Source organism: Strix aluco, chromosome 13 (genome assembly GCF_031877795.1).
Source record: "Strix aluco isolate bStrAlu1 chromosome 13, bStrAlu1.hap1, whole genome shotgun sequence".
NCBI lineage: Eukaryota > Metazoa > Chordata > Aves > Strigiformes > Strigidae > Strix > Strix aluco.
In genome coordinates, this window is record NC_133943.1 from 6,964,000 (window position 1) to 6,981,784 (window position 17,785).

Here is a 17,785-nt window from a genome sequence, read left to right on the forward strand (position 1 = left end):
AGCATGAATCTGACAGAGCCCAGCAAACCCCAATCATGCATTGCTCCACTTCTTGCCAGGAAGATAGAGCAATGCAGCCACTTTAGCTCCATCTTGCTCCAAAATAGGCTGCTTTTCTGGCAGAGGCAGAAAACAGGCAGCACCCAGGGACTCCAAGAAGCACCGTGTGGACAGTGGGAGCTGCAAGGAAAGCCTTCAGGCTGGGTTTGGGTCACATCCCCAGGGTGGTGCCTATGGAGTAGCAGCATCCTCACGCTTGCTGCTTTCCTCTCCGGCAGATGCCGTGCTGGGGCTGCCTGGTCTCTGTTTCGAAGATGCTTTCCCGCAGAAAGCGAGTCCCGGCTGGCTCAGAGGGCTCCAGCCTTCGCCGCTGCCTCTCCACTGTGGACCTTGTCGCCTTGGGAGTGGGCAGCACGCTGGGGGCTGGCGTCTACGTCCTGGCAGGGGAAGTGGCTAAGACCAGCTCCGGCCCAAGCATCGTCCTTTCTTTCCTGATTGCAGCCGTGGTGTCTGCTCTGGCAGGGCTGTGCTATGCCGAATTTGGGGCCCGCGTGCCCCTGGCTGGGTCTGCCTATCTCTACAGCTACGTGACAGTGGGCGAGCTGTGGGCATTCATCGCCGGGTGGAATCTGCTGCTGTCTTATGTCATCGGTATAAGGCCCTTTTGATCCCTCCACCTTTGCTTTGCATTAGTGGCTTTGATGGGTGTCATTCCCAGACCCCACGGGGCCACCATCACTGCCCCAGCTGCCACCTCTCCCTAGGTACCGCCAGCGTTGCCCGGGCCTGGAGCGCTACCTTTGACCAGCTCCTTGGCAAGAAGATGGGGAGGTTTTTGGGTGCTCACGCAGCCATGAGCTCTGCGGGGCTGGCGGAGTACCCGGATGCCTTTGCTGCTGGCCTGGTGGTCCTGCTGGCAGGTAGGGTGCTTCCCCCTGTGTCACCCTCCATCGTGTAGGATGAGCTCCTCACCCCACCTTGGGCTCTTCAGGCTGGTGCTGACCCCTCTGAGGCTTTGCTGTTTCCCTGAGCAAAGAATGGGGAATACAAGGAGAATGTGGGAAAATTTGCAGATCCTCCTGACTGTACCACTGTCCCTCCTTTTTCACCCTCCCCACTAATGTCTACCCTGGGCCTGGTGACATCCAGGGGGCTCGGCCAGTTTTGCTCTTTTCATCCCCAGGGCTACTTTGCTTTGGAGTGAAGGAGTCCACCACAGTCAACAAAGCCTTCACAGCTCTCAACGTGCTTGTCCTGCTCTTCATCACAGTGAGCGGCTTCATCAAAGGCGACCTGAGCAACTGGAAGCTCAGGGAGGATGATCTGCCATGGGCAGCTGCCCACGAGACTGGGTATGAGGGGCTCTGCTCTCCCTGCACTGCCTTCAGAGGTGGATGGGGATGGCTGGGTCACCCCCCTAACACTTTATCCCAGGAAATCCCACTTTCTCCTGTTCCTCCCTGGTCTGTTGGCAATGCATCAAAGAGCCAAAGTCCTAAACCCTGCTGGGTTGATGCTGGAGGGGTGAATGGGTTGAGGGACTGTTCAGCCTGGGCCCATTCTGAGACGCCATTGCACTGACCCCTTGCACTGCCTGACTCTTCCTCCTCCTCTCAGGAACCAGTCCGTGGCTGACAACATGACCAGCGCCTTTGGGGTGGGAGGCTTCATGCCCTATGGTTTCACTGGGACCTTGGCTGGAGCCTCTACCTGTTTCTATGCCTTTGTTGGATTTGACTGCATCGCTACCACGGGTGAGGCAGGGAGAGATGCTGGAGGGACCCTTCCCTGCAGGCTGGGGGGCTGTGGCAGTGGTTCTCCCCACAACTCCGGGAGCTGGTGTGGGGCTGGGCTGGGAATGGGCACATCCCGGCTCTCTCCTGCCCTCCGTGCTCAGAGGAGGAACTATGAGTCCATGTGGCATGACTGGGCTAATCCTGAAGCAGAGACAGTCCCTATCCCCATAACCCTGGAGCCCAGGAGGTCTAAGTGGTCCTTGCTAGAAGGCCTCTGTGTCCCCTCTCGTGGGGGGCTATGGGCTGTTAAATGAGAATCTGTCTTTACAGCTGAGCTTGTCCTCCCCAGGGGAAGAAGTGAGGGACCCGCAGAGATCCATCCCCATAGGCATCATCCTCTCACTCCTCATCTGCTTCCTCGCATACTTTGGGGTGTCTGCTGCCCTCACACTGATGATGCCCTACTATCTCCTGGACACCATGAGCCCACTCCCAGTGGCTTTTGAATACGTTGGCTGGAGCAGTGCGAAGCACGCTGTGGCTGTGGGCTCACTGTGTGCCCTGACAACCAGGTGAGGGGAGTCCTCTGATGGCAGCTCTGTGGCTCAGAGCGAGGTGGCACTGGAGCTATAACACATCCCCAACTCCTTCCTTCTGACTGCCCTGCTCGGCCAAAATCCCTCAGCCCTTCCTCACAAACCCTGTTGCTCCCAGCCTGGCCCCTCATGATCAAGAAGAGCAACCAAATCACAATCGCTTGATATGCCACTTCTGGCCCAAAGCTGGAAGAAGTAGTTGGGTGGCACTGTGGCTGCAGGAGCAGGCTGGTGTGCACAGGACTCCTGGTGACCCGTGGACATCACTTCCCCAATACTGTCCCTCATCTGATGGGGAGGGAGGTGATGGTCTTTCCAGTGTGGTCTTGAGAAGGTCATGGACCATACAGATGAATGGGAGCTCCCTTGGCTCCCAAGGAGGCCCAAAAGGCAGGATGGCACCTCCTGGATTCTTGCCCTCTTCTCCCCCACCTCTTCCCCTCTCTGCAGCCTCCTGGGCTCCATGTTCCCCATGCCACGGATCCTGTATGCAATGGCTCGAGATGGGCTCCTCTTCAAACCTCTGGCCAAAGTTAGTTGCCGTCAGTGTCCAGTGGTGGCAACGCTGGTGTCTGGAGGAGTGGCAGGTGTGTGAGTGACTGGGCTACCCCTTACTCTTGAGCAGGGTTTGGTGGATGTCCTCTTTCAGCAGGACAACACAGACCCCCTAGCTTGTCAGTAGCTGTTTAAGCAATATCTCTCCACCCAGAGAGAGGTCTCGTCGCTGCTGGTAAAGACCATTTGGCCTCAATGCTGTCCCAGACACCAGTTCAGCCTCTCTGAGCTGCCAGGCAGGAGGTGGCAGGACGCTTTGCAGTAGTGACTGAAGCATCACCAGCTCATTGAGGTGCTGGGGTCCTGTTGCAGTGGGTGTCAGGGGGACCCTGGGTGGCAGATGGAGAGCACAGCTGAGATAGGCACAGCAACAGGGCTGCCAGCTCTGCTGGGAGGCTGAAAGGGCTTCTCATCCCCGCAGCTCTCTTGGCCCTCCTCTTCGACCTGAAAGCCCTGGTTGACATAATGTCCATCGGCACGCTGCTGGCCTACTCGCTGGTGGCTGGCTGTGTGCTGCTGCTCAGGTGAGACTGCTGGGGACAGGGCTCACCCTACTCCTGATGTTGGCCATGCCTGGGACAAAGCACTAGCCTTGGTGCACTGCAGGTGCATCTTGAACTTGACATCCAATATCTTCTCCTCAGGTATCGCCCTGGACCCAGCGCTCAGGACACTGCTGTGGGGAAGGTCCCAGCTGTGCATCTCTGGTGGGACCATCTTATCCGGCCGCCTCCTCATCCCACCCCACGATCCTCTGCCATGGTGGCCTGGGCTCTGACAGCCGTAGGTATGCCAGGAGCGATGGATGGGCTTTACGGGGAGCTGGCATGGGGGGACCCGTGGGGACATTGCTGCTGTAGCACGGGCTGGCAGGTTCCTGCTCGCTGAAAACCACCTGGCGGGATGCAGGCAGGGCCTGCCTGGATCCCTCCTGCCCTCTCCTGACTGCCGCATAGCTGGCTGCCCCAGTGGGACCTCGGGAAACCTCCCACTCCCTCCACTTCCCAGACTGGAGAGAAAAGCTAAACCCACCATGACAAGCCACCCAGTCCTGTCTCCTGGTTATCCTTTGTCCCTCCCGCCATGGCAGCCTGGGCACTGCACCCCAGGAGAGGGACGGGCTCAGCCCCAGGGAAGTGCTGCCCTGACACGCCACCATGGTCCCTCTGCAGCCGCCCTGGTCATCGCTGTGAGCTGGGTGAGCACCGCCGGGCTGCCCTGCCTCCAGGCTGGGGGTGTCTGGTGCATCACTGCCCTGGCTCTGCCTCTTCTGGGGATCCTGGCGGCAGCTCTGCTCATCTGGAGGCAGCCTCAGAGCCAGGAGGGAGCATCCTTCACGGTAAGCACACAGCCCTTGGGGACCATCCCCAGGGAGAAGGACCTGGGGGATGGAGGGGAGGCAAGTGCCCCAGCCCTGTGGGGAAAGGGTTATGTTGCATCAGGGCGGGTGTTCCCTCTGCTTCAGGTCGGGCAGAGGGAACATCCATGTTGAACAAACCTCATCCATGTTGAACAAAGTGCTGTTGGAGGCATCATTGGGCAGCTCACGGGGTTTTCCGTAGGGACTGTGAGTGCTGCCTGGTTCTTCCCCCCGTTTCTCACAGGCCAAAGAGGCTTCTCTTGCAGCCCCAACTGAGCCCAGTGCCTGCTGCACGAATCAAAGCTGCTCTTTAGTAAAAGGAAACCTGGTCCTGACACCCTGGATTGGTTTTGCTAGTGGTTTACTGCTTCCCCCTTAAATCCTGCAGCACCTCCTGCCCCAGTGCAGGACCTGTCAACCAAACCACCCTCCACGAGCATCCCTCTCCAGCACAGGCTGCAGTCCCAGCTCAGGTCTCCAAGCCTGACGGCCAGGCTGGGCTTCCCCTTGCCTGTCAGCAACTAACCAAAGCAGCAAACAGCCTAATTCAGCTGTGAAAGCCCTAAACTATGGGCCAGCCAGTGCCGGAGGGCGAAGGCGTGACCCCATTCCTTGTGCTTGGTCTCCGCAGGTTCCCTGCCTGCCCTTCCTGCCGCTCCTTGGCATCACCATCAACAGCATCCTGATGGCCCGGCTCAGCGTGGCCACCTGGCTACGGTACCTGCTCTGGATGGCCATCGGTAAGCCCAGCCACTGTCAAGGTCCCAGAGCTGGCAGCAACCTTTTTGGGTGAAGCAGAGCTGGTTTGAGGGCCCAGGGCATTAATGCTGACTGCAGAGCAGTGGCGGGCAGATGGAGGAGATGCTGAACTTTAATGTCAAAGGGTGGCGGGAGCACTCCATCCTCTGATGTGTGGCCCAAAGGAGTGGGAACTTTGCAGCTGGGAGGGGAGGGAAGAGAATGGACACGCTCCCCCCGCCCCTACACACACACCCTATTCTGCCTTTCCCAGGTTTCCTCATTTACTTTGGCTACGGGATCCGTCACAGCGCTGAGAGCCACTGGCCCGAAGGGGTGGCCCCCCGGGAGCCACCGGGAAGCACGGCCAGGGAGGTGGCCCCGGAGCCCTGAGAGACTGTGCTGTGCCCATCTGCTCCAGGCTGGTCCCTGAGTGCCTGGCTCCCTCCACCCTGTGCCCAAGGGGAAAAGGGGCTGAAGGTCCCATCCCGTGGAGGGGCACAGCCCTCACACGAGCCTGGGAGCAGTTTTCTCTCAAGTCTGGTGAACCTTCCTGAGCAACCTGACTCCTCATGGCAAGCCCCTGCTGAAGGAGTTTTGTTTGGAGAGGATAAAGCAGACAAGTGTTTTTGCTGCTGTTACTGGGTTGTGGGTATTTTTCTTTTTTTTTTTTTTTTTTGCTTTTGAAACCTCTCCTTGCTGCCTCCCAAATTCCGCCTGTCCCCTTGCTTACCCTGTCCCTCAGCCACTCATGTCAGAGTGGAGTCGAGGCTTGTCCTGCTGCCCCAAGGCACCCCGAGGCAGGCAGGGCTGACCTGCCTGTCCCCCTGTGACCACCAAGGTACTGCCTGTGCTGGGCTCTTTCCTCTTTATTGTGGGCAAGTCCTTTTCTGGACTCATTTATTCCTCCTCCTCGGTTCCCAGCACTCCCCTTTCCCTGAGCTGGGCACATTCCTCTGGGTCCCACGCAGGGGGAGTGGGATGCAGTACCAGGTGCCCAGAGCAGGATGCTCAATGCTACCAGCATCATCTCCCTTTGCTCAGCCATCCTTCCCCCTTCAACTACAGCTGGGCAGGACTTGTGGGGCAGCAACCTGCCCCATGACCCCTGCTCTGGTGCTACAGCATCTGGCATGTCCCCCCACATCCCTGAGGTCACTTTGCAAAGCTGGAGGGTGTCCCACCATCCATCCCCAGAGCTGTGGGGATGCGTGGACAGTGGGTGCCCTGGGGGGACACAGGTGTGACACAACAGACACCCCCATTTCCCAGTTTGTGCACCCCATGGAGGTGCTTGGGTGAGAGCTGGACCCTGCATCCACGTTGCCTTCCTGGCTGCCTCGTTTGGTTGCTATTTTCCCGATAAGGATCGGCACAAAGGATGGAAGCAGCTGTTGCAGTGGCTCTGCCAGCTTGGCAGGGGTGGAAGGGTCAAGGTCTGCCCTGTGCTGGGAGCCCATTGAAATGAATGAAACGAGGGAAGGAGCAGGAAAAGGGGGGACTGGCAGCAGAGGCCTCCTCTGGGGCTCCCTTTGTGTGATTCTGTGGCGCCTGCTCCCACCCCTCCTCATCCTCCCCCTGCCCTAGGTGCGGAGCACACGGCCGCACTGTGAGATACGCCTGCACCGGTCCCCAAACATGGGATTCTTGAAGCTGTTGTTTCTTACAGACTTGTACTTGTTACAGCCAGTAGCACATTGGCCTGGTGCACGCACATACACACACACACACACACACACACACACCCCTCCCTGGCTAAACAGCCCCAGGGAGGGGACAGGCCCAGTGACAGCCCCCGGAGCAGTGACCGTCCCACCACACTTGTGCGCCCAGTGGAAAGTGCTTGTGTGCATCCAGCCCTGACCCACAGCCATGCTGGCAACATCTTCCCCGATGGGGATGCACTCCCTCGGAGCAGGGATGTGACCTGCTGGCAGATGCCACTGAAGCCTGATCCCCCTCGGGAGGATGCTCTGCTCCCCAAACGTGCACCTCCGGGCATGCAGCCTCTGCCTGGCTTTGGGGAAGAAGGTGGGGCGGGTGGTGCTGCTCTGGGCAGCGAGGGGACAAGGAGGGCTTGGCATCTGTGTGGCAGTGAGCAGGGGCACGCTTGGGCTGCAGGACCAATCCCTGGGAGCTGTTTGCTGAAGATGGAGGAGGCGATGGGGAGAGGAGGGTGTGGGTGGGAGTCCCACCTGGCCCCTCTCCCCAGGGAGTGAGGCAGGTCCTGGGCAGGGGAAGCCCTGGACTGGAAATGGCAGGAATGGGCGGCATCGGCTCAGAGCAGCCTGAGCAGGAGGCCAAGCCCCGAAATGGGACAGGTTGACATGGTCTATAGCAAGGGCGTTGCAGGAGGTGGCAGGTATACCCAGCTGCAGCCGTCCCTCCTGCCCTTCACTCCGTGAAAGCTCCGTGGTTCAGCCCTGGGCTTGGCCACCCGCTTCCCAGGGATGCTCCCCAGGGAATGAGGTACCTTAACACCATCATGTCCCCATCACCCTCTTCATCTTCCCAGTGGTCAACCCCATACCAGTGACTGCCTTGTCTTCCTCGCCTCACGCCCCTGGGCAGCCTGATGCTGGTTATGCGCTGGGTCGGATCTAGCCCAGTGCACCTCTGCATGTCCTGGCTGACCCCTTTTACCCCCAGAAAGCTCCCCACAGCCTCCCACCAGAGGAAGGGGTGCAGGGATGGCACAGGGGGGGTGGCTGGGATCTCCCTGCAGCCCCACACGGGCTGGGGAAAGGCCGGCGCAAGTGTCCTGTGAAATGCTCCATCACCCCAATCGGACGGGGCTGCCCCGAGGGCTTGGCCGACCCGGGGTCCTGCCCTGGCAGTGGGGGCACTTGTGAGAGCAGCCCCGGGCTCAGGCACCCAGAGGAGAGCCCCGACAGCCCCCCCCGGCAGCGCTCGGTGCCGGTCGGTGGCATGCTACGTGGCGATGAGGGGCACCTCTCCAGCAGCGATGGGGAAGGGGGAGCCATCCCCGCCGTTGAGCACACGGTACAGCAGCTCCTCCTTCTCACGGTGAGCCTGCTCCCGCAGCTGCGCCTCCTTCTCCAGCGCCCCACGAGCGGCCAGGAGCTCCTCCGACAGCTGCCTGTGGGCAAACAGCACCGCTGCCAGAGACACTGGGCAAAGCGCCCGCGAGACCCCTCCGCTCCCCGCAAAGCAGCCGGTGGCACCACAGGCTGTGATGTATTCCCCCCTTCCCCGCCACTGCTGCCACCTCTGTCCCCATCGGAGATGCCACCGGGGAGCCGGTGGGCACATGAGACCAGCACTTACCTTGCCATGACCAAGTGGTTCTGGGTGCGAACTTGCAGGTCCTCGTTCTCCTGCTGGAGAGTCTTCACCTTCTCCTCCAGCAGAAGGTTCCTCTCCACCTGGAAGGGGGGGCATGAGGGTAAGGAGGGAGCTGGAAAGCACCTCTGAACCTCCCCCCCTCCCTCTTGGGGGGAGTGCTGGCTTGGTGGGAGCATGGTGGCACTGCACCCACGTCCCCTCCTCACTGCAAGAAAGGACCCGGGCCCCATCCACCTCTGCTTCAGCTGCAAGTTCTGGACAGGATTCAGGTGGGGAGAAGAGATGGAAAGAGGAGAGCCCACCTGTGACCCCCTCCTTTCAACCCACCACGGTCTCCAGGTTCAGCAGCTTCTTGTCCAGGCCATGGATGTGTTCATTTTTCATCTCGATGACAAAGTGCAGGCTCTCCAGCTCCTGCTCCCAGAAGGGGCTGGGGCTCCCGTGCTCCTGCGAGGCACAGAGGGGTGCAGCAGCTGCAGCAGGGTGGGCACTCGGGGCATCTGCCATGGTTCACCCCCTCCCATGACCCCAGCAGGACAGTGCTCTCAGCTGAGGCCCTGCATGGCCCATAATGGGCTTGTACCCACAAGACACCATGTTTCACTCACCACTTGAGTTCAAGGGACCCCAACAGCCCATGCACCTCCCAGAGACAGGGCTTTGCTCCCTGCTTCAGCTTCTCTGTGTCCCCCTCCCCAGCTCCAGCCTCCCCCACCCCGCTCTCAGGGTCCATCAGAGAAGCACTCCCAGCTTTGGGTCAGCACCCCAGAGGAGGGTCCCCTCCCTGACACCCCTCCCTGCACCTGGATGTGCTTCTTGTAGTCTGTGCTCAAGAGTGACTCCTCCACCCGCTTCATCCTCTCCTGGAAGGACTTCAGCTGGGAATTCAGTGTCTGGATTGTCCCCTAGGGCAGCCGGGGAAGAAGCAGGATAAGGGGTGTCCAGGATTTCTTCCTGAGCAGGGGCACTGCTGGGTTATGGCACCCCGATAACCCCAGGGCTGGAGGAGCCTGCGTGGCACACCAGGGACTGAGGTGGCCACCAAGGAGCTTGGGGCACCATGGCTGAACCAGCAGATGGTCCTCAAGCCCTCCATAAGCACCCGCTCCCCAGGGATTTCTCCGCGGGTACCTGCAAGGCCGCCTGGGACCTGTGGTGGGACTCAGCCAGCAGCAGCTTCTCCTGCTCATGTGCTCTCTGGAGCTCTGCAGCGAGGACACGAGATGAGCGTCACTGGTGCAGGGACACCGGTGCAGTGAGCCCCACCTGAGCCCCACAATGCCGTGGAGCAGCATCCCCATGCCCCCACACAAATCCGGAGGTGTACTGGCAGTTGGCAGGGGGAGCAGGCAGGGGGGCTGTGGGGAGCCCGGCTGTCCCGGCACGCACCTTGCAGGGTCTCCGTGTGCTCTCTTCTCAGGGCATCAAACTGCTCCTCCAGCTCCAGGTCCTTTCCCTTTTCCACCTGGGGAGCAGGGAAATGACAGACCAGGTGTAAGGGATGCTCTGGCCCTCCCCACCTGCCATGACTCATTACCAGACCCACACCGCTCCCGGCTTCCTAACCCCCTCCTAACCCCTTCCTTCTCCCAAAAAACGGGAGAGCCCAGCCCAGCGTGTGCCAGGTCCATGATCGCTGCCTGGGAAGTCCTGGCTGGCCACATGCTCCCCACCCCCAGCAGCACCTGCCTTTTCAACCGACCTGGATGTTAACGATTCCCGGGGTTCCTGCCTGCAGCCGCTCCTTCTCCTCCTCCTCCTGGCTTTGGAGGAGACTCCCACTCTCCATCCACTCCTCTCGCAGCGCTGCCTTCTCCTTCCCATCCTCAGGCAACAGGGTGACATTGGCTGCAACACAAATGCGTCTGAAACGGCACCAGCCGCATCCTGCTTGGATGTCCTGGGCAGCCGACCTGCCAGCGCGGTGGCCTGGGTTCAGCCCCTGTCCTCTTCCCACTGGACAAATACCACCCCCCATCACACTGGTGTGTGTTAGCACTAATTGGGATGGCTCTGGCAGGCTCAGAGAGAACACAGCTCGTTAGGCTTCCTGCCCTGGGGACAATCTGTCTGCCCAAGAGGATGGATGCCATCATCTCTAGGATGCCATCACGTCTGCCGGCCTGCACCAGCACCATGTGGAGGCTGCAGCCACCATCCCCATCCTCCCTGGCCCTGGGGCAGGCTGGCCCTGGGGTCTGTCCTACTGCTTTCTTAATATCACACTGAGAAAGCACAGCAGGGGGGAGACACATATTTTCTTCTTACCGTTCTCTGTCTTCAAGACCCTGAGCTCCTGGGAAGCCGGTCCCCTCTGCTGCTGGACTTTTAGCTGTCTCTGGCAGAAAGAGAGGGGGCTGGAGCAAGGGGGGACAAAGGGGGGCAGGTGGCTGCAGGCAGAGGACACCCTGCAGCCAGGCACACTGCACTGAGCCCTGCTAAAACACGGGTGCTCGAGCAGCAGTGGTCCCTGCCCGACCCGCCGCCCCCTGCCAGCCCGAGCACCCATGGGTGCACACATGTCACCTGGCAGGCAGCCCTGAGCTTGTGCTGGTTCCCTGTGTCCCAGAACATGCGGCATTGCCAGCCACTGGCTGGAAAACCTGGGGGATGCTCACCCCTCCGCCCCCCCCCCCCCCCCCCCCGACATGGTGCTGGTGCAAAATAGGCTCCAGCAGCAAAATATTTGGTGGGAGAGAGAAGGGAGCACTTGTCAGGGCACCAGCTATGGCGATTCCTTGCCACACTGCTCCTGCCCTTCCCTGCTGCCCCGGGATGCTCAGGGTCAGCCTGGTCCCTGGCACCTTGCAGCACCCCAAACACACCCCTCCGCTGGTGCTTTACACAGCTGGGCTTTGGCACAGCCCATGCCGGAGCAGGAGTGAGAAATGAAAAATAACCATAAATCAGAGGCGATGCTGACCCCGTGCAGGGCTGTCAGCAGGCGAGGGCTGGCGGCAGCACAAGCAATGACCTCAGGAGTGCAGGAATGTGCTGCTCGGCCCCGCGCACTCCCGCATGCTCCCACTGTCGCCACGGGGCTGACATAACCCAGAGCCGGGAGCTGCCTTCAGCAGCACAGCTCCACGGGATGCCTTCCAGCCCTGCATGGGTTTAATTTAGTCACTTGGAGGGGAGGAGTTAAAAAAAAAAAAGAGATGGATATATTTTTATCTGTTGCTGAAAGATAGAAACAAAGCTCGCCGGCTCTCGCAGCTCGGCCTCCCCAGTGTGGGGCAAATCTTGCCCCAGGTGCCCGTCACTGGGTCGTGTTTCTGGGCAGGGCTGTGGAAGTACTGTGGGTGAGGGAATCCACCTGTAGACCTGTTGCTGCTCTCCAGTCCCTGGCAAAGCTGCCCCTAAAAATACTGGTCCCTAATGAAACCAGCCCTGCAGCCTGCAGGGAGCCAGGGACCCCGCTGTGCTGGCTGCACCCTGGCTTGGCCCCGCTGTCACAGCGGCGTGGCCAAATACAGACCAGATTAGGGAGCCTGGCTTGGGAAAAAAGCGAGGCAAAGCAAACAGGCATCCCTGCCTCCACCTCCCCTGCAGCCCCCCTTCTGAAGCTGGAGGGAAGTGCAGTTGCCAGAGAGCGCAGGAAAACTCTAAACCTCTGGGAAGCCACGGCTTTATCTTCCCTTCTATGGCGTGAGCGGCCGCGGCGTTGAACGTAGCCCAGGCAGCGGGGCAAGGAGGCACCAGACGGTTGGGATTTGCAGGATTTGTTCTTGTTGCCACCACGGCTCGCCCTGAAAATGTGGGGTGCCCTGGGATGCCACCGAGCCCCAGCAGCTCTGCCTGCAAAGGGTCCCCAGGGTCTCCAGCCTGACTCCTGCACCCATCTCATGCTGATGTGCATCCCCCTGCTATTTAATGTACCCCGTGTCCCGTGCTGGGTTTTGGAGTCTGATGGGGGTGGGTGGATGAGATAGTCAGGGCTCTGCAAGCCTGGGGGCACCATGGGAACCTCAAAAGCTCCTCCCCGCTTTGCGACAAAGCAAAGGCTGTGCAGGGGGACGGTCCTGGCAGAAGGGTTTTGGATGATCTGAGCTGTGCCAGCAGCAGGACGCAGGTATCCTCCTCCAGGAGCGACCCCCAAACCTCAACCTGCCCAAACCAAACCTCCTCTGCTGCATGTGTCCCACTCGCTGGTGAAGGTGATGACCAAGGACAGAGAATCCAGGGCTGTTCACACCTGGTCACCCCCATAACATGGGCAATGTCCCCAGTGTGGACCCAGGGCACTTACACCTCTCCCCCATGCCCCAAACCCAGCGGGACAGGGCCTCAGAGACCCTCCTTGCTCAGGGAGGATGATTTGAGACAACTGCAATTAACTCAGAAATGGCTAAAGGGCGCAAGAGGTATGCCAGCCTCAGCAGACAAATCTAAATACCTGCCTCGAGGCTACAAGAGGCAAACCTCCTATCTCTAGGAGCAATTAAAACAGTGTCTGGAGCTAATTTTACTCCTAAGCACCCAGTTGTCCTTTGGGATGAGAGCTCTGCTGCCAAAGCCAGGGTGAAAAGCAAAATGTGGCTGAAAACTGAAATATGGAGGCACCTTCCGCTGCCACTTCCAGAGCAGCATGTGGCACCCGTGTCTCCGGTATGGCCCGGCGCATTTTGAAAAGCTGGAAGACAGCCCCGGTATCTGCTGCGTGTGAAGGGAGCAGGCTGGGAGCTGCTCCAGCTGGAACAGCTTCGGCGCAGGGAAGAAACAGCCCGAAATGTCCCACAGGTGCAGACCATCGGCAGCGCTCCTCGTCCTGTAAGGTCTCAGCATGGAAACCTCTGGCTTCGGCTTTGAGGAGGTTCGTGCCAAAAAATACCTTCTAGCGATAAAAAAGGAAATGTATCCGTCTTCTTAGAACTAAATATTTCTAAAGGTCTGGAGCAAAACTGTTTATGGATGAATTAATCAGGATTTCCAGCAGAACCAGAGGCATCTCGAAAGGTGCCAGGGGTGGGGAGCACCTGTGCAGAAGCAGCCGGCACGGTGCGGGCAGCTTGGGTCAGCTGAAGCCTCTGCTTCAGCTTTTAGGCTGAGGTGGGGTTTTGTACTGTATTTTTCTTCCTCTTTTCCTGTTTTACAAGTAAGTTAAGCAATTAAACCATGCAACCTTGCGGTCAGCAAACAAAATCACAAAGAGGCAGGAAACGAGCATTTAAATCCAACTCTGCTCCTGGGGACTAGGTTTTGCTTTTTGGCTGTGGAGAAGGGGGGTCAGGATTTGGCCCATGACCCTGAAACCTCCCCGGGACCCTCAGCAGATGCTCAGTGCAGCCAGAGCAACGCTGGCACATGTCCGTGGAACCTGTCTTTGACTCTGCTGTTGTTTTTCTTCCGGCGTTGGTTGTGTTACAAGATGGCAATCACCTCTCGTACAGTCAGATCTGTGCCACAGATCGTACGCAAACCCTTCATACCGCTGACAGCCCCAGGGCTTGCATCCTGACCTTTCCCTGGCTCCTGCTGCTACATATAGTTCCTATATCTCCAAAATAAATTCACCCCAGCCCTGGAAGATGGCCAAGCCTCAGTCCTGATCTTTCATGAAGGCGTCTTGGCCTCTCTCACGCCAGGAGCACGACCGAAGGGAAAGCAGTGACCACGAGTGGCCAAGTGTGGGTGGATGGAGCTGGAGGGGAAGGGACCCCCTGGGGACAGTGCCCCCAGCTCGGGGCCAGGCTCCGGCTGTGGCACTTGTGCCCATGGCTCCTTATCGCCTCACTGCCCGCAGCCCGGTGACGGGAAGGACAAGGCTGCCAAGCCACCTCCCCCAGGGCACGCAGAGGCGCTTGGTATGCCATCCACCCACCGGACCCAGCCCAGCACGGGCTCCCCAAGGTCACCTCCAACCTGGGACCGGCCCCAAAAACTCCGCAGCCGTCAGCCCCGTGACAGCCCCCAGCCCTGTGATGTGCACCCGGGGTCTGCCTGGGCTCGCCCCTGGGGTTTGAGGGCTCCCCCATCCCCAAGGGACCATCTCTGCCAGTCCAGCCAGCAGCAGTGGGAGGGTGAAGGTCTCCCACCCCACCTTTTGGTAGCCTGGACATGAGAATGTGGGCAGGAGTGGCTCAATGCCCGCCCTTACTCCTTTTTGCCATAAAGGGGATTTTCAGTGCTGCTTTCGGAATTAACGTGCAAGTCAGTCACAGACAGCAGCAGGGCTGTTTTATGGGGCACAAATCATGGTGAGCAGCGCTGCAAGGCTGAGCAGAAGAGCTCAAGAGCGGGCAAGCACAGGAAGGGAGGCGTCTGTGGGTAAATGACTCTGACTTAAATTTCCTCATTTCGGTAAACGTGTGACTCTCAACACCTGGGGCCTTGGGGCTGCCATTTCTCCCTGTCCCACGCCCATTTGTGCGAGCTCTCAGAGTCACAAACCAGCCCAGAAGTGTCTGATCTTATGATACAGAGAGAAGCGGGGTTTTTTTTTCCATGATATGGAGAAGCAGCCAAGCCTTCAAGTGCTGTAAATAAAGGCACTTGCTGGCTCCAGGGCTGTGCAAGCTCCGCGCCGGCTCCCCCCACACATCCCAGCAGCGAGTTGTGCTTCGGCCGCGTGGTCCCGGGCAGCCGAGCTCCCACAGCTGCCTCTGCAAAGAGCCACCCGTGTAGGGGGACACGCTGGCACTGCGGGGCCTTTCCGACTTTCCTCCTGTCCCTGCCACCCTCCAGCAACCCCGACCCACCGATACCAGCACGCACAGCACATTCGACTTCACAAACAACTCCTGAGGCCGCTGGTGGGGCACTAAGGCAGCATGAGCACGTCAAAAAATAATAATCATGAGCAGCAGATAATTTTTAGACCTTAACTCGCAGAAGAGCTCTTCAGTGCAGAGCGATGCACCGACATCTGTTGGGGACTCAGAATGTTCCTCAGCAGAAGTGTCACCTTTGCCAAAAGGGGGGACCCAGCACAAGGGGGGACCCAGCTTTTGGGACAAGGGAGGATGCTGTAGGAGGCTGGCAGAGGTCTCGTTGGGGGAACCCACCTCTGCCCTATATGGGACCTGCATTTCCAACAGGCTTCGTCACCCCAGATGCTGCACCCCCTTTAGTCTGGGCTTCCCTGTGATGTGGGGGGAGAGCCCGGAGGGGTGCAGGAGGGTGCAGGAGGGTGCAGGAGGGTGCAGGAGGGTGCAGGAGGGTGCAGCAGGGCAGGTGGCTGCCAACTCCCGCTGTGCCCGGTGCCGGCTCCCCCCCACAACGCTGGTGGGGTCCCACGCAGCCGGGGGCAGCCGGGGCAGGGCGGGGAAGACGATCCATGATGGGTGCCCCCAGCACACCTCCACCCCAGTGGTGCAAGCCGGGCTCCACGCAAACCCCATCCCCACGCGAACCCCATCCCTACGCGAACCCCATCCCCTGCGAACCCCATCCGCACGCAAACCCCATCCCCACGCGAACCCCATCCCCTGCGAACCCCAACTCCACGTGAACCCCGACAACACGCACACTCGGTCCCACGCGACCCCAGACCCCACGCGAGCCCCGACCCCAGGCAAAGCCCAGCCCAAGCCCAGCCCAGCAAAGCCCCCGCAGCCGCTACCTTGCCGCCGGCGGGGCAGCACCGGAGGGCGCTGCCGGTGCAGCCCATGGAGCCGCGGCCGGGAGCCCGCTCAGCCGCGGGGCGCGGGGTGCTGCATCCCCCCCGGCGAACGGCCTCCGCTGCCCGGCGGGACCCGCCGGGACGGGACGGGACGGGACGGGACGAGCTGCCCCAGCTGGCAGTCAGGGGAAAAAAAAAAAAAAAAAAATTAAAATAAAATTAAAAAAAAAAAAAAAAAGTCCCCGCAGCTGCTCGCAGGCAGCGCCAGGAGAGGGTGCTCTGCACCCCCGAGCCGCGGGCAGGGCCCCCGGCCGCAGCCTGCCCGCCCCCGGGGCTGGCCCTGGGCTCCCGGCGGGGGAGCTCCGGCCCGGGGCACCCTCCACCCTAGGGTGTCCCCGCCCTGGGCGCTTCCTCCCAGGCAGGGTAGTGGGACGCCCCCAGCCCCGGGAATGCTCTGTCCCTTGGGTCTCCTGTGCTGAGGATGCCCCATCCTGGGTGGGGGGAAAGGGGAGCTGGACCCCCGGTACCAGGGCTGGGGTCCAGCTGGAGCAGGACTGCCTTGGGGGGGCTTCCATTGGTGAGCCCACCCAGCCCCTCTGGGAGAAGGGATGTGAGGAGTGAAGGCAGGATCCATCCTGGCTTTTGCCATCACCCCATGAAGTTTCAGCCTGTGCTGGGGTAGTTGTGTAAAAGTGGTGGCTTTGGGGTGTTTTCTTCTGGCAGGGGGTAGCTGTGCTGGCTGAAGGGGGCTTTCAGTGTGGTCCATACTGTCGGGGGGGACGGCATCCTGGCAATGCCGCCCGCTTGAGCATCCCAAACACCCCAAATGCTGGGCCTGGAGCCAGGGTGCCCTTTTCCAGGAGTAAATCCTGCACTTTGGAAACGGATCCTGAAGATGTAGGGAAACACAATGATTTGAAAGTGTCCTGTCTAAAAATTAATGTGAGGAAAGGCAGGTTCCTCCAAATGTTTTGGTTTTGATGATTTTTTAAAATGCTCTGAAATAATAGACATTTCTAAATCAACATACATTCTGACCTGAAAAATCAACCGTTGCCACCCAGCACTGCTGAAATAGGAGTGTTTCAACCTGGTCACGAGGCCGTACCCGTATGGAAACACTGCCAGTTTTTGTCAACAAGTTTCTATTCTGACATTTTCCAAATATCCCCTGGGACAAGTCCAAGCAGCCTGCGGCTCGGGGGCTGCCAGGACGCTGGTGTTTCGCCACCGCTCCGGCACCGCCTGCCCGGCCAGCGAGGGAGCGGAGGTGTGTGGTCACCCCATCACGTGCGACTTGAAGGTGTTTTTTCTGCCTCGGTAACCCTGGGACCAGGGAAATTGTGAAACATCACTTGGATAGGAGGGTGGGGAAGGTGAGGGGCAGGCCCACGGCTGCCCCAAGTCTCCCAGGGAATGGTGGGACCAGTTCTCTGCGTCCTTGTGGGTAGGTGCTGCTTAAGCTTCATGACGTTTTGTGAGTCACAGCAGCTTCCTGGCATCATCTCCCACCGCTCGGAAACCACCGACAGCGTCTGTTCTTATCTCTCCCAGCACTTCATACATGAGGCAAGTCTCCTTCCCTGCCTGAGAGTACTTATTTGGGCTGAGTAGATCCTCTGTGGGATAAAAAAGCTCATCAGGGCAAGGTGCTGGTCTCCACCTCTCCAGGGTTAATTAAAAATCCTGGTCCAGACTTTCGAGACTGAAGCCATACAGGGGCAAGCACAAAAGCACATGAGTATTTCCAGGCTGAATTTGCATTGCTGAGGCTGTGGCTGTGAGCAGAAGCAACTGTGTGGGCAGCTGACAAGGAGCCTGTCCAGCTGCCATCACGTCTTGCTGGTGCACGAAGGTCCAGCAGTTTGCACGTGTGCTTGTGATAATTTCTGGTTTCAACTACGGGGCTCTGAGGGGGTGCCCCTGTGCCATG

At 59.6% G+C, this 17,785-nt stretch overlaps 2 protein-coding genes across 2 annotated transcripts; one reads left to right on the top strand and one right to left on the bottom strand.

Annotated features, from left to right (window-relative positions):
• The first annotated feature begins 278 nt into the window (after positions 1–278).
• LOC141929177 (cationic amino acid transporter 2-like) lies at positions 279–5,710 on the top strand. Its single transcript, XM_074838356.1, has 11 exons — positions 279–651; positions 765–920; positions 1,184–1,352; positions 1,618–1,754; positions 2,086–2,308; positions 2,783–2,919; positions 3,309–3,411; positions 3,532–3,674; positions 4,060–4,226; positions 4,879–4,987; positions 5,260–5,710. Exons 1-11 carry the CDS (start codon positions 279–281, stop codon positions 5,376–5,378), a joined length of 1,836 nt encoding a protein of 611 aa, XP_074694457.1. The 3' UTR covers positions 5,379–5,710.
• Positions 5,711–6,844: 1,134 nt separating this feature from the next.
• CCDC69 (coiled-coil domain containing 69) lies at positions 6,845–16,185 on the bottom strand. Its single transcript, XM_074838095.1, has 9 exons — positions 15,853–16,185; positions 10,560–10,629; positions 9,994–10,139; positions 9,681–9,756; positions 9,423–9,496; positions 9,095–9,196; positions 8,619–8,738; positions 8,274–8,371; positions 6,845–8,085 (listed from the first exon to the last, which is right to left on the bottom strand). The coding sequence occupies exons 1-9, from the start codon at positions 15,898–15,900 to the stop codon at positions 7,917–7,919; spliced, it is 903 nt and encodes a 300-aa protein (XP_074694196.1). The 5' UTR covers positions 15,901–16,185; the 3' UTR covers positions 6,845–7,916.
• Between the last annotated feature and the right edge of the window lie 1,600 nt (positions 16,186–17,785).